This window comes from Seriola aureovittata, chromosome 2, assembly GCF_021018895.1.
Source record: "Seriola aureovittata isolate HTS-2021-v1 ecotype China chromosome 2, ASM2101889v1, whole genome shotgun sequence".
Lineage (NCBI taxonomy): Eukaryota > Metazoa > Chordata > Actinopteri > Carangiformes > Carangidae > Seriola > Seriola aureovittata.
Window position 1 is genome coordinate 5,293,784 of NC_079365.1, and position 14,600 is coordinate 5,308,383.

Sequence of the window (14,600 nt, forward strand, 5' to 3'; positions counted from 1 at the left end):
CTTAACCCAGTTGCAGGAAAACACAAAAAAATCCTAATGTACCACATTGTCTATGTATGAGTGGTTGTTAAACATAGTTGTAGCTAAAGATAATTGCCCAGTCAATGCTGCCATTGCTCTTTTTGTGACAAACTGAATTTCCTATGACCACTCTTGTTGCTTTAAACCAATTAGATAACAACTTTAAAGCTGCTAAGTCACAGATATTCAGATGTCTGTGAAATTCAAGCACATTCTAACACCAGATAAATTGAGACCAGTGCGAGAACAAGGATAGAAAGCAGCACAAGGGGAACTTTGAATATCGAGATTGTGTCAGTGCATATCCTCCTCTGTGAGAAGTATGGAGCAACAGATTACATCAAACACATGTAAACTAGATTATTTAATAATTCTATTTACAATGATTTATGCTGGCAAGCAGGTCACAACAGCAGTTCCATTTGTTAGGCACATGCTTTATGCAATCATGTAACAACAGGCCGTGTACACAGTGGCATAATACCACACCATCTGGCTTATGAGGCTCTGAATGTTAGGCGGTCTGTTCCTTTTCTTAAGCCTGGCGCTTTAAAGTGTTAAAAAAAAAAGTATGAGTTTGTGCTGCACCTCAGATAATTAGAGCTAAAGTTAATCTGTTTCAGCTTTATTTAAAAATCCAAATACGGGAAAAATGTACTGTGCGTAAAATGCTTCATGAGAAACAACAAACAAAACAACTGACTCAGAGCACAAAACAAGTCATTCTAATGATCACAAAACATGCCCTCCTCCATGGGTAAGGTGTGGCATAAAAATCTAATTCCATACCATTTGTACATCAAATCTCTTTTAGTATGTTTAGTATGATTGATTTATTGATTTAGATTTGAAATTACTCACAGCTGTCACCAGCGTGGAGCTATAAAAATTGAAGCATAAAAAAGAGAATTTGCCTTTTAATGGGGGGTTATGTGATAACGTGTTTCGTTAGAACTGTTGATTTTTAACAGTTCAGTTACGTACCAATCAAACTAGAAAAGATATAACACATTAATTAGTGAGTTTTCCAGGTTCTTAGGCAGATTTTATCATCTTCAGATGAACCCAGACTAGCAGTTCCCCCCTGTTTAAACTAAAATTACCGCCTTGTGGTTGTATGCCTCTGCGAAGCAGCTAAGTTGCAGGAAATATGGTCGCAATCTGTTCCTGAGTTACAGCATTAAATACTGGCTAGAAATGTTTTTGCAAAACATTATGATGTAACAGTGAAGTTGACCTTTGACCATTTGGACATAAAATATTATCGTTTCATTATTTTATCCTATTAGACATTTGTGTTGTGTCAAAATTTGCATATGAATTCAAGAGTTATGGCCAAAAACGTGTTCTGTGAGGTCACAGTGACCTTGACCTCTGACCACCAAAATCTAATCAGTTCATCCTTGAGTCAAAGTGAATATTTGTGCCAAATTTGAAGAAATTGCTGAAAGTGCTGTCGCTACGTCATCCGCTAACACATTTTGATGCAGGGCCTTCATCAGCCTGATTTATAGAAAGTGTAAACAAACAATACTGTATTAGAAAGCTGAATCTTTGTCAATTATCCAAAGAAATCTAGACACATAGATGGCAAGCTTTGAAAGGAAGTTGCCTCTTCAACGCAAGACCTCAAATTAAGCACACAACAACATGAAAGAGAATCAGGAAAAAACAGAAGAGTCACAGAGTTTTGTAGTTGGTATTTTATGAGGGGTTTTGTAGTTTTAACTGTATGAGAAGTTTAAAATTCTCACCCAGGTTTTATGTGCTATTTTTGTGATGGTATTTTGTGACTGTGATGTCTTTTTATCTGTTAACTTGTTTATGTTTCATTTTGTCATGTACTTCTGAAGTTTCTGTGTTGGAGACAGAGCGTCCTTTCGGAGGCTGGGCATTGGTGTTTCCAGCTTTCCTTGGATAACTGATTCAGCCTTCTTGGAGAGTAAACTGTATATGGGCTGTATTTTTCACAAGTTCTGTGAATCATGTGATGCTGGTGTTGCTGAGATGTGTTTTCCACATTTGTAGCCTTATTTCTGACAGATAGATATAAGAGTGGTCTCAATCTTCACACCCTCATTCTCGCAGGAAATGAGCACATTCTCCAAAATGTTGAACTGCTTATTGGTTCGGCCTTACAGAGGGCAAGTGTGCTGATACACGCTGGTGTATATTTATACTGTATTAGTCCATATTTATTTAAGGATTTTTAACCAGCCACTTCAGTTCCTGGAAAACATTTTCTCATCTTTAAAATACAACATTTGGGTTCAGTGCAGATAATACCGAACACATATCTTCTATCCTGGTGTTTAATGTAAACAATGCAACTCAAGCTGTCACAGTTTACTGCTGATTGATATGCAATTAATAAACTTTGAACATGACTTAGCTGTTGCAACAACGTCTTTAGAAGGCAGCAGGCGCTCTGACAGGACCGCACAGCGACCTTGACAGGAAACAGCTGATTAGGTCACCCTCTAAGCTGGCTCAATCCCAAGTATTAAATGTACCAATCCTTCCAAATCTTACCCCAGCAATTTCAGTGAGCAAACATGATTGATCTGAACTTTTGCTTGCCAGAGATGCCGCTACACAACAGAACACCCTTTCAATAGACTAATGGTCCATGTGAGGAGGAAATAAAGAAGGAAAAAACAGCTGCTCGTTGAACTCTGCAAGAAGAAAAAAAAAGACATTCGAGCAGGGTGCATGCAAAGCTTAACACGAATTTCCAGGCTACAGATAGAGGAGACCCGTTTCCAGCAGAGAGTTGAAGGGAAAATCCACCACAAAATAGAATTCATGTAATACATTCCTATGATCCTGATCAGCTCAGGCTTGATTTGTGAGGATGAACAAGTCTTTTCTAAAGCTAGAAACAACAGCGCCAAGACACTCTCTCTCTCTCTCTCTCTCTCTCTCTCTCTCTCTCTCTCTCTCTCTCTCTCTCTCTCTCTCTCTCTCTCTCTCTCTCTCTCTCTCTCTCTCTCTCTCTCTCTCTCTCTCTCTCTCTCTCTCTCTCTCTCTCTCTCTCTCTCTCTCTCTCTCTCCTGCATCAGGACACAAATCCTGGCGCGGTTTCATCCAGGATGAATAGAAGACAGAATCTGAGGACACAATTACAATACCCAGCATGTTTTTACAGGATATGGATGCCGTCTCTGCTTTGTAACTGTTAAGATTACAATGAAGTAAAGCAAACTTAGAAGTAAAATCTCCAAATGCATTTAAGACAAAAAAAAGACAGTCTAACTCACTGTCAGTGGGGCGGCTTCAGGCTTTGTCAGATTAAAAAACTTGCTGGTTTCTAGTTTTAGAACAGAGGTGTCATGTAGAGTGTATGGATTAAACTGCCTGGGATCAAAAGAACAATATGTGATCTCAGTTGTACATTTCATTGTTTTGGTTTGTGACTGAGTTTGAACCACACGAGGAAGCTGCAAATCCATAACTCTGTAATCACTTTGTATTCCTTCCATACTATCAACAATTACATTAATATTCCTTCCCATTCCTAGAGACCGTGAAGCTTTTTGACAAACAGTTCATTCATTCTACTTTTCATTTCTATTACTATGTCAAATAGAGCTGTAGGATTTTTTTTTTTGTTAGGAAAAGAATACTAAAATAGCACCTCATATTTATCTCTCAAACAGTGAACCTTTACAGCCACTGACTTTTTGCAAAAGGCTAACTCAATCTCTTTGGTTCTCAAAAATATCTTGAAATACATATAGATAGTGTCAGTATTACAGAAATACTGTATAAAAACACAAAAATATATACTGAAGTTTTATAGAATTTCTCAGTGATCATGTGAATTACCCTCAATAGACATATAAGAAATCAATCAATGGAGAGAGTTTACGGATACTATTTCATACTGTCAACAAATCTCATCAAAGTATTTGTCTACTAAAGATGTTAAGCTTTAGAAACGGGTTATGATATCTTTATTTTTGCTGGTACTGTTGTTTTTAGCTAATTTTATTCAAATAGGAGTAAATTTTGTATTTGTTGGGGGCTATTTTTAGATTTTTTGTTCATCACAATGAAGGGACATGTTACCCAGTGCAACAGTGTGGCTCATTGATGTGTGTTTAATAATTTTGAGATATCATTGGAGCACATAAGAAAAAGACATATACATTTTTGACATGTCACTTGTGTGCTATCAGCAGATGGGTGCAGATGAGTCTGTGCCCACAGTTGCCTGGTATAAAGCATCACTTACAGGTTGAGTTGGAAGAAAACTGAAGCGTGCTACAGTACATAACAGGATTTTTGGGTACTGAAGTTTTCGAATAGTTCTCTCTTATTGCCCTTCAGAGCTGCCGACATGTGAAGAGACATCGCTGAAGACAAGATGGAGACATTTGCCAGTGATAGCTTGTCTACAATTGAAGGATGTTGACATTGTCAGAGGTATAAAAGCAAGCAACATCAATGCAGCAAGCAGTCACACACTCACCGGTAGATGGGGGGTGGGCTTCCCTTGGCTTCGCAGCTGAACACCACCTCCCTGTTCCTCTCCAGGGTTTCCACAGGATACACGATGCTGCCGGGCTGCTTGGTGAAGACAGGACTCTGCAGGACACTGCTCTCTGCAGGATGACAAGCAAAGACAACACAGCTGAGTACAAACTTAGACACCGGCCTGTTTGTAAAACAGCCAATTAGTCAGTGGCAGAAATAGGCTGATGCTGCTTTAAGTGTTTCGAAGGGCAAAACCACAAGCAGACAAAACATATCAATTTGGACGGCTTGTCACGACACCCCAGCACAGAGAAGAATGATTTGAAGTCAGACGTGTCTTCACCAGCTATTTAGGTGGTAATAGGATATTGAGAGATTTATCTTGAACAATTGTCTGGACAAATGCCTTCATTTATTTCTGTCAGCCTGCTTTTATTTGTTCATTTATTTATTTATTTATTTGCCCAGCAATGATGGGATTATGTGTCCATGCAGAGGTGTAATCAGTTGGTTTCATGTGGTTAGAGCTCTTTGTTGTAAATGACACAACAGAAGTCTCACTTACTCCATTAAGGCAGCCAATAACGCAGTGTGCTTCTTTTGCTATGGTATCAGTCAAGCTTAGAAGAGAAGGAAAAGCAACAGCAGTTTTGATCACTCCTGTTTCTTTGTCATGGCTTAAATTGTTCTTATTCTTTTAAGTACAAGAAACCAGAATAAGTCACTGTTATCTGATATCAGTCAGTGTTTTTTGTCTGTGGATGAGCCTTGTTTTTTTGTATTGGCAGTTTTATCTAATTGAAAAGAAACATGGCTCTTGGAGTTTCTTTAGCAAATCTAAAATCTCAAACAAAAAAAGAAGAAGATGACGGAGAGACATAAACCAAAATACATTTTTCTTTAAAAAGCATGTTTCTCTGTAGACGTCTGGACCCATTTCTGTTCTAAAACATCACACTGAACATCAGAGTAGTATCTCAGAAAAAAAAAAAATCATTCCCTCCCTCCCATTTTCTATTGGTGCAATATAACAAAACTAAAGACATAATTAAACAATGGTGGACTTGTCAGAGAATACAGGAGTTAAGACAGATCAGCAACCGAACAACACTGAAGGCGTGGGAGGCTATAAGTTCATCGAGTTCGTCAAGTGCAAGGTAAATTGTGCTGGTGCGTATGTGTGGTAGTGTTGTGATGGCGTTGGTGGGGTGAGTATGTATGTATGTGTAAATGCATGTGTGCAAGGTGGAAGATTAAGAGGAAAAAATGAGAGAAAAGAAAAAATGTAACAATCTGATCTGAGAAACTAAAAAAAAAAAAAAGGAAAGAAAAGGAATTTAATAATCACACTGACAATTGGAGGTGGAGGCGAGCTGAATGTTGTGGGATTGCAGTTTGAAAAGCAAGCCCCTCACCAACATCCCCAACCACAGAGGTGGGTGGAAACACAAGAGGGCAAGCCCAGGGGAAGGGAGGAGGATGGCAGAGTCCATCCCAGAAATATAATTATAATACAATATTATTATGGTTGTTTCCATTATCCATAGCATTATTACAATCACCAAAAGGCCCTCGTCATTATCAAGGGAGTTTCTGCAATAGACTATGGGAGAAGGCTAAACAGTCCACCATGGACTGTGTAGGAGCAAACTAGTCCCCTGTTGGTTGTTGTTTTTTTTTTTCCTTACTCAAATAATCTTGATGTAATCACTTCCAATTGCCTGCGTGCACAATGATTGACAGTACAATGAGAACAACAGCAGCTTTGAATTGGTTGCTTGAGTTTCCTCCAACAAGTTTCTGCTGCTGATGGAGTTTGTTGAGACTGAAGAAAAGATTAAAGAGGGTGGAGAAAGACTTTAAGTAATTTTCTCTTCTTCAGTAACACACATCTACCGAAGCCATCTCCACTGCAAACCCTCCGCTTACGGTGACCATCGCCCTCTGTCACAGTGAATGAATGAACGTAAATAAGTCTATTATTCAGTAATGAGACAAGGTGAAAGAGAAGTTAACTGAGTGTAACTCCAGCTATATAAATACGCATATAGCCCACCATTTCTGGGTACCAAGGGAATAAAAGAAAGTAAACACAGTTGAAGTGCGATCACATTACGCTTACACCCAATGACATTGCCCTCGCATGCAGACCCCAAAAAGGATTTGATGTCACAGCTCTGGTGCAGGTAACAGATAATTAATGATGAGAGTGATCACAAACTATAAACAGTGTCAATGAGCAAAGCTAGTAGTTAAAGCAGGTTGAGAATTTATACCTGGCCAAGATTGATCATTTTAGTAGTTTTTTTTAATTAAACCCAGTAAAATATCTGACTTGTGGTTAATCTCTAAGCTATTCAAACAGTAAGCCAAAATATTTATGTCTCACCGACACTTGTCTCACAACACAACTGTTGACTAGCGACTATGACTTAACAACAAGCTAGCCAAATAAACCTTATCTTTGCCCACCTTACCATGACACCGGTGCTTCGCCTGGGCTGTGAGCGCTGTGCTGGCTCTGACTTTGCTCTTGCCCTTATTTCTACTGTCTGTCTGTCTCACTGGGCTCTTGTTCACCCCATGTCACCGCTAGTACTGAGGATACCCTCGTCGTCTTCCTCACTGCCGTCTGCACTGGTATAGAACTAGCATTAGCACCAGACGAAAAGTCAGTAAATTTAAGGCACTTTGCTGCACCTAATTGGAGCGACTTCTTTTTCTTCTCTCTCAACTTCTAAGCACCACCCTTGCATTTCATAGCATGTTTTTTTATCCAACTTTTTTTACGCATCGACACCGTGGTTAGAGGTTATGACCGTGATTAGCCATTTCATCACGTGCTAATGTGAAGCGTCTGATTGATTGACAGCAGCGATAGGGAAGTGGGCGGGGCAGACCCAAGTGAAACAAATTTAACTGGCTACGAGGTAGTGATATTTAAACTGTTTGGTAGATCATAGCCACACTGTGGACTGGGAGGCTGTTTAACGCAAGCAGCATCGTTGCGACAATCGCACACCACGGTCAAGTAAAATGGTGAAATGTGATGTCCTGCATGGGCTGTGTGGTGGCGGACATGATGTGTTGCATGTTTTGTATTACTTCTTGTGTCCATATTCTAGAGAACATGAACCAAACATGCATTATGTTCCTGGAAAATCAAGTGTAGACCAAACTATGAAAATTTCATGTAAATCAAACCATGACTGTAACTCTGGTGCTATGTGGTGGTGCTATGACTATGACTTGATATAATAATAATAATAATAATAAAAAAATAATTATAATAGTCATTATCACCTAATTCCGATTGCAGATAATATTTGCTTTACCTCTGTCTAATTTCAATGCTGTTAACCTAATATTATACTGCATGATGTTTGGTATGGATGAAAACATCTAAAATTGCTGCATTTGAGCGCCTCTCCTCAGTATTTACTAATTTTTTTGTACTTACTGAAAAAGATTAACACATTGAATTAAATGTCAGTTTAAAACTGAACTGAGTAACTAAACTGGAACATTAATGAACAAATAAAATCAACAAAATGTTCATTTCATTAATTAAACTGTTAATTCTAAATGTTTAATTTCATAATTAACTGATCTATTATTATCAATATTTTTATTTCAGTTTTTCGTTGAATCGAAATTTAATTGTTGCAGTTTTGCAGTGAAGCATATAAAAATAATTCACTGTAGAAAATATCAGATAATATTTATTTTGACAGGACATTTAGACACCTCATCTACTCTATTTTTACTAGGGGCAGCAATCTTAATCTATTGATACACTTCACCCACCTTAGCACACTTAGAACTACAGAATAGCTCCACAACTGCCACTGCCCCTATCCCTTTGAATTTAGTGGAGATATGAGCAGCCTCGGGATGATAGCTTCTAATGATTTACTTGACCCTTTGACCCTTCATACAGCACCACTGTCAGGTCAAAATTTCCTATTGACAAACACTTAGGTCCTTGACAAGCTCTCTCCACATCTAATGATAGGAATCCTTTGAAATTTGCAGTTGATATTTGAGGCCCACTCTGGGGAGGAAACCTCACATTTTGATCCTCTGACCTTTTCTTTATCACCTTCTTTATCGACCTGCACACACATTAAACAAAACATTAAAATTGGACGATTCTGCAGAACCTTGGATTACTTTCAAATACAATATTTTGGAAAACTCATATAGTGCATGTTATGTCTTAAAGACCCCCTCTAATGAAAATCTAGTTTTTAACCATGTTAACATGTCCATATGGTGTTTTTTTTATATAATACAAGACATATCATGAGAAAAATAAGCAGTCAACACCATGACTGAGTATTTACACCTTGGAACTGCAGTGAACCAATGACAGTATCATAAAAACAGATTCAGAGAGCCAGGGTTTCAAAAAAAAAAAATCTGATATGTCGCTGTTTAACACACTCCTCATCTTCTGAGTCTGGGTCTGATTTAGGCTCAGAAATGTGGCTGAGTCTCTCTGATGTTTCCCCTAACACTAATCCTATTGATACGCACTGCTGTTTCACCGATCACTGGAACCTTTCAGGACAGAAAGCACAGCCACTGTCAGTTACAAGCTAACAAACATAAACAAATAACTACATTTACTGTTCTGATAAATCTTTTAGTTGCCGATTTTGGTCACAACAAGCTCCTCACTCCTCAACAAACTCCTGAGTCTGGGTCTGACTGAGGCTCAAACATGTGGCTGAGTCTCTGATGTTTCCTCTTACACTAACCATCTTGATACACACTCTCTTACAAATACATGCTCTTTCACCTGTAAACCTAGTGCAAGTACAGTAGCGGTGGTGGGCGGGGCATAAGGCCTGATCCAGATTTCTCAATGAGGAAGTAAGCGTAGATGTGTCTTAAAACAACATGAATTTTTGTGTTGTGAAAGTAGTGTCAGATATTCAGTATGCATAGCTATATATAATGACATGTAGGCTATAGGGTAATGCATAATTCAAAGAGCTGCTCAATAAGCTGGTAATTCAGGAAAAAGTCTCCCTGCACACCTAAGATCTTTGCAGCACCAGAATATGCTTCAAATCCCCAAATAGCATTCAAACCTCATGCTAATTTTTGGCATGGGGGTTAAGCTATTCTTTTTTTTTATGCAAAACTGAACACAGCATTTAAATGTATCACCTCTGACATACATGCAATCTGCATATGTCCAGACAGTGATATTGTAAGAAAGAAAGAAATTTGCAATGCATTTTTTAATTTTAAACAGATCTCTTAGATTTGTATTTTAAATTATGATTATGACTACAACTGCAGTGTGTGGAGAGAGCAAATTGCTACTTAGTTTTGCTCAGAAAGGGCTTTCAGCCGTTTACCAGCATCCCTCCAAAAGAGGATTTAAAACAATACAGCAACATGCTTGCTCATCTTTTCCCTTCTAATTATTTCTGGCATGAGTTAGTTGTTTCCTGATCATCCAATAGGAATTATTCAGGTCGTTCAAGGACACAAGTCTCATCTGGCAAACAACTTTTTCAATATTTTGGCTACAAACGGCCTGGTGTATTTGCTGTAACCTCATAAAATTTTGGGCAAAATAAATTGACTGTGTGTTCATTGCCATCAGGCAACACTGCACCATTTGTAGCAAAAGATAATACTGACTGTTCCACAACAGGCGGCATGGTCGTATTGAATAGCCATTTTTTGACAGCAATTGTAGTTTGAGTCAAGGGCTTTCCAACTGCACTGCACTTAACAAACCTTGTTGTGTATCTGCCATCATCTTCATTTACAAGAATAATTTAAACCTTACACAAAGGGTGGAAAATGGCAGATAATATTGCATGTTTATAATGTGTCTCATTATCTGAAGTCACTCAATAAAACACAAAGGAGGTAGAGGACTGAAGTACAAAATGAATAAAAAAACAAACAAACAAACAATTAAATAAATAATAATAATAAAATGCAGCTGTGAAAAGGAAGATAATTTCCCCAAACAGGCTACGATGCCTCCATTAATCCACACCTGTCAGAATAAGAGTCCTTTGTGTCAGTTGATAAAGTGACAGAAATTTCACATCACTCAATTTTATATTCAGTGAAGATTAATATCTTTATTACTCATAAATCATCAGAGATACTCTCAGTTGGACTGCTGTGAAAATATCTGTGAAATCATCTGCACAGATATGGCAGGCACTGTTTATTATGGTTACTCTGTGCCAAGTTGAAAATTTCATGCGCTAAATAAACATTAGCAAATGCAGTATATATCTTTATACACATGCAGTTTTCCACTATGAGGCACATTTATCTTAATCCAGTCTTCCTGCAGGCAGTATGCTCACTTTTACTCTTGCTGTTGGCATGCCATTCTTCATGGAATAACAGCAGTAGACCTGTTGGCAGCATACACTGTCGGGTTATAATGCAAAACTACTATCTGAATCTCTTTAGTTCACAAAAATCTCTATATGGATTTAAATTAGAAATGAAGTCTGGCTTACAACAGAACTCGACAGAAGTCCTTTATTTTCTGTGTTGGCTTTCTAACTTTTTGAGAAAGTTTCAAGCATTGCTTTTCTACATGTCATGTAACATGAAGAAAATGGTTGAAATACATTACAAGGGCCAGCGCAGCACCCAGGCAATTCACAGAATGCATGTACCAGGGTTTGAAAAAAGGCAGAACTCAACTGCCAGTGCACTTTCTACGCTGACACCCAGACATTATCGGAGTAGAGCGGAGCAGCCAACTGATCACACACTCTGCAGGGTGCATTTGCTCAGGACCCAAGGAAGTGCAGAATCGAGTGTGAAGTTGTTTGGATGATGCTCTCAAGAAAGCTGTGCACTTGATTAACGCAGGCGAAGAAATCAGCGCCTAACAACAGGCACACTTTAAACGTTTGTATAAATTCAGCTGCTCACAAATATACGAAACTAGAGACCATCTTGTGATGCGATCACAACAGTCACGACACCAACCCATGACTAGTAGTGATTACATGGTTACATTACTCAGTACTCGTAGGTCAGACCATACCCATCTTTGAACTCTGCCTTTATTGTGATCTCAACTACACACCTGTAGAGTTCCAGGACTGTATCTGACACGGCTGTGACACCATCATGGTGACAAACATCTGTCTACAGACCCAAACACCTGCCAAAGTACCCAAAACCACTTCTGTGGTAGTTCCTACAGTAGGTGTCTGCTGGACCACATTTTGCCATGATGACACACACACACACAGATTCACAAGGTGAAAACAGAACCACGTACCTAAATTAGCTGAATCATAAAGCATGATTTGTATTAGAACCTCAGCTGCAAAAAAATAAAAAAAATGTTGGAGAAGGTCCAGATGAAAATACAGTTGGTTTGGATTGTCTATGAAAAAAAGGAGAAAGCTATTGATGAAAATCTGAAAAGCTCTCTCTCTGGCCATTGTGCATCCACTTTTGCAATGGTTCCTAACTTCGTGTCAGTTTGTGTTTATGAGAGTGTTCTACCAAAGAACAGCAGCGTCAAGTCATTTCAGTGGCCCAAAGTGACCTGTTTACATTCAAGTGACAAAGCCCTCGAGAAACAGAGGCAGCCAGGTGATGTAAGGGAGGGAGGGAGGAGGTTGAGGTGGGTGGCTCAACAAAACATTGGACATCCAACAGTCACCATGGATTTCTTTTAACCATGACCACTGGCCTAACTCTAACCTCGTCTTTATTATTGTAACCATGGCAACCAAAGCTTCACTATCCTTCACAAAGTAGTAAGTTTTCCACCATTTTTTCCTAAACCATCTAAGTTGTTGTTCTGCCTATACCTGACCTATACCTTCTCACATCATGATGTAAACAACTCATTTGATGAAAAGTGACTTTAACTGACATTAAACTCCCTATAGTTCTACATCTGTCAAAGGTCCATATTTTACACTTTTCCAGTGTTTTATTTAAAGTGTTGATCCATAAGAAAATATATTTGTGGTTTTAAGAACCAAAAACCATCTCAGTGTAGTTTCACATCTCCTCTCTCAGGCTTCTCTCTGGAGCTCTAGTAACGACAGTATAAAAATAATCACTTGGGGTAAACACTCAGAGAAATGAAATCCTGCAAGGTTGGATGGTGGGTCCAAGTGGGCGGGGCCTGGTGCATGGCTGAGTTGTGACATCACAAAGTTACAAAAGTCCTGACGGCTGGTTTCTGAATACAGGCTGTGTGCTTTTTCTCTGTGGACTGAGACTTTGATACTTTCACAGTATTAATATAGAACCTAGACCTGCTTTATAATCAAACAACACGTGTAAATTTCATTTTATACAATATTTAACATGGTCCCCATTTTGATCAGTCTGCATCATGGAAAGTCATGTTTTCTTTGTATATTATCAGTTCCTGTTAAGTCTGTAATGGACATTTTTACACTGCAAAGAGACAGTTATGTGTATGTGATGCCTGTGTGTTTTCATTTGACTGAGTTATGATTCTGATCAACTGTGTGACAGGAAAACAAATGACTGCAGAAATCTGGATGCTGTTTGTATCTTTTCAGAGCGCATTATCTGTTCACACCAGAATTATCTTGTCTGTTTACATCCCTACTACACACACAGAGTATATATACAGCATGCAGGAGGCAAGCCCCTGCTTTGTTTCAGTTCTTTGTGAACATAAGCTGCTGGAAATTTCAGTTCAGATGAGGTTGTTTAGCATGTCCTCATGCCGCGCTGAGCAGAACAGAAATAGGTCACCATTAAAATCCTAACCCTATGTTTCTCTAACATTCAGGTACCGTTACCAGGCCTCCCAGTAGGCCTCGCACACCTGCGAAGGGCTCTTCTTCTTCTGGCTGTTGATTCATCTGCATGCGACAATGTGGGAGAAACATGTCAGCCCAAAGCGCCAGGTTACTGCCACAGGGAATACTCCCAGCGCCCTGGAAATTGGCTGTTGCCTACATTCTGGTGATATTCAAAGATTTTCAAATTTTAAATGGGATGAGAAATTTGTACAGATGAAGAAGATGTCTTTGATCTTTTAGCTCCTCACTTTTTCCTGTGCCAGTCTGAGAGTTTGCTCTCCCATTTGAATGTATTCTAGTCGACTTCTGTATTTATTTTGGTACTTTAAAAATTTACAAGGTGTTATTCATCCTAAGATCATAGGAATTTTTATACTGCAAGTTTAGTTTTCATTCTGTAAACATTTCACTATCAGATCACCTCTCATTACACCTCTACCTGGGTCGAGGTTAATGAAACAATTTGTTCACTAACACAATATGTGATCACAGCCATTATTTGGGCAGCTTTGAGAAAAAAAAACTCAAACTTACATCTTTGATTTTCTGGCTGTGTGTTGGTTACCATTATTACTTTAAGTGAAGTGACACAAGGCCATCATGGCACTTCTATGAACACGAAGGACAGAGAACAAAGCAAGGACAAAGAAAGCGATCTCTGGTGTTTTGACTGATTTGTGTGAACCTACTCGGACTCCCTGAATGTAGCCTGCGCCTATTCCAGGTGGCAATCTCCTCCCTTTCCGCTTCTCCTGCCTGTTACCGTTTTTCAAAATCCCCTTCGCTACTGGAAACAACAACAAAATGGCAAGTTTTGACCAATATTTGGATCATTATATATATCATTATATAACAAATTCCAGTTGGACACACATAAAACTTTCATGATTAATTCTTAACATTGGTCAAAAATATTTTATTTCTAATATCATTACATTTTTTAGACTGATTGGGCAGTGATTTTTTTTCCATTACTTTTGCTTTTTTCAGACTCTGTCTCGACTCGGACCCGCAGCTGCTCAACTTAAGAGGTCTGACTGTAGCCATAGCAACGAAGACTGAAGCCTGATTACCTCTTTAATTAATAACAGAAAGAAATGACACAACTCCTACAACAGTTGGAATGAAATTGTATAATTAGAGGTTGATGTGCATGCTTATCGGCTGTGAACACATTATAAACAGAAATTAGAGGAACTGAAGGGAAATGAATTTGGAAAATACTTTATCAGAAAAAGTGCATGTGAAACAACATCTTAATGTTGAAGTCTCAGGCTGCGGCACCAAACATCT

At 38.6% G+C, this 14,600-nt stretch overlaps 1 protein-coding gene across 2 annotated transcripts in view; it reads right to left on the reverse strand.

The window, feature by feature from the left end:
* The window catches only part of cntn4 (contactin 4), a 159,488-nt gene that overhangs the window by 99,178 nt on the left and 45,710 nt on the right, over positions 1 to 14,600 (reverse strand). For both annotated transcript variants that reach the window (XM_056364374.1, XM_056364368.1), the window contains exon 3: positions 4,496 to 4,628. In XM_056364374.1, coding sequence (XP_056220349.1) covers positions 4,496 to 4,628 — 133 coding nt within the window. The remainder of the gene's footprint in view (positions 1 to 4,495; positions 4,629 to 14,600) is intronic.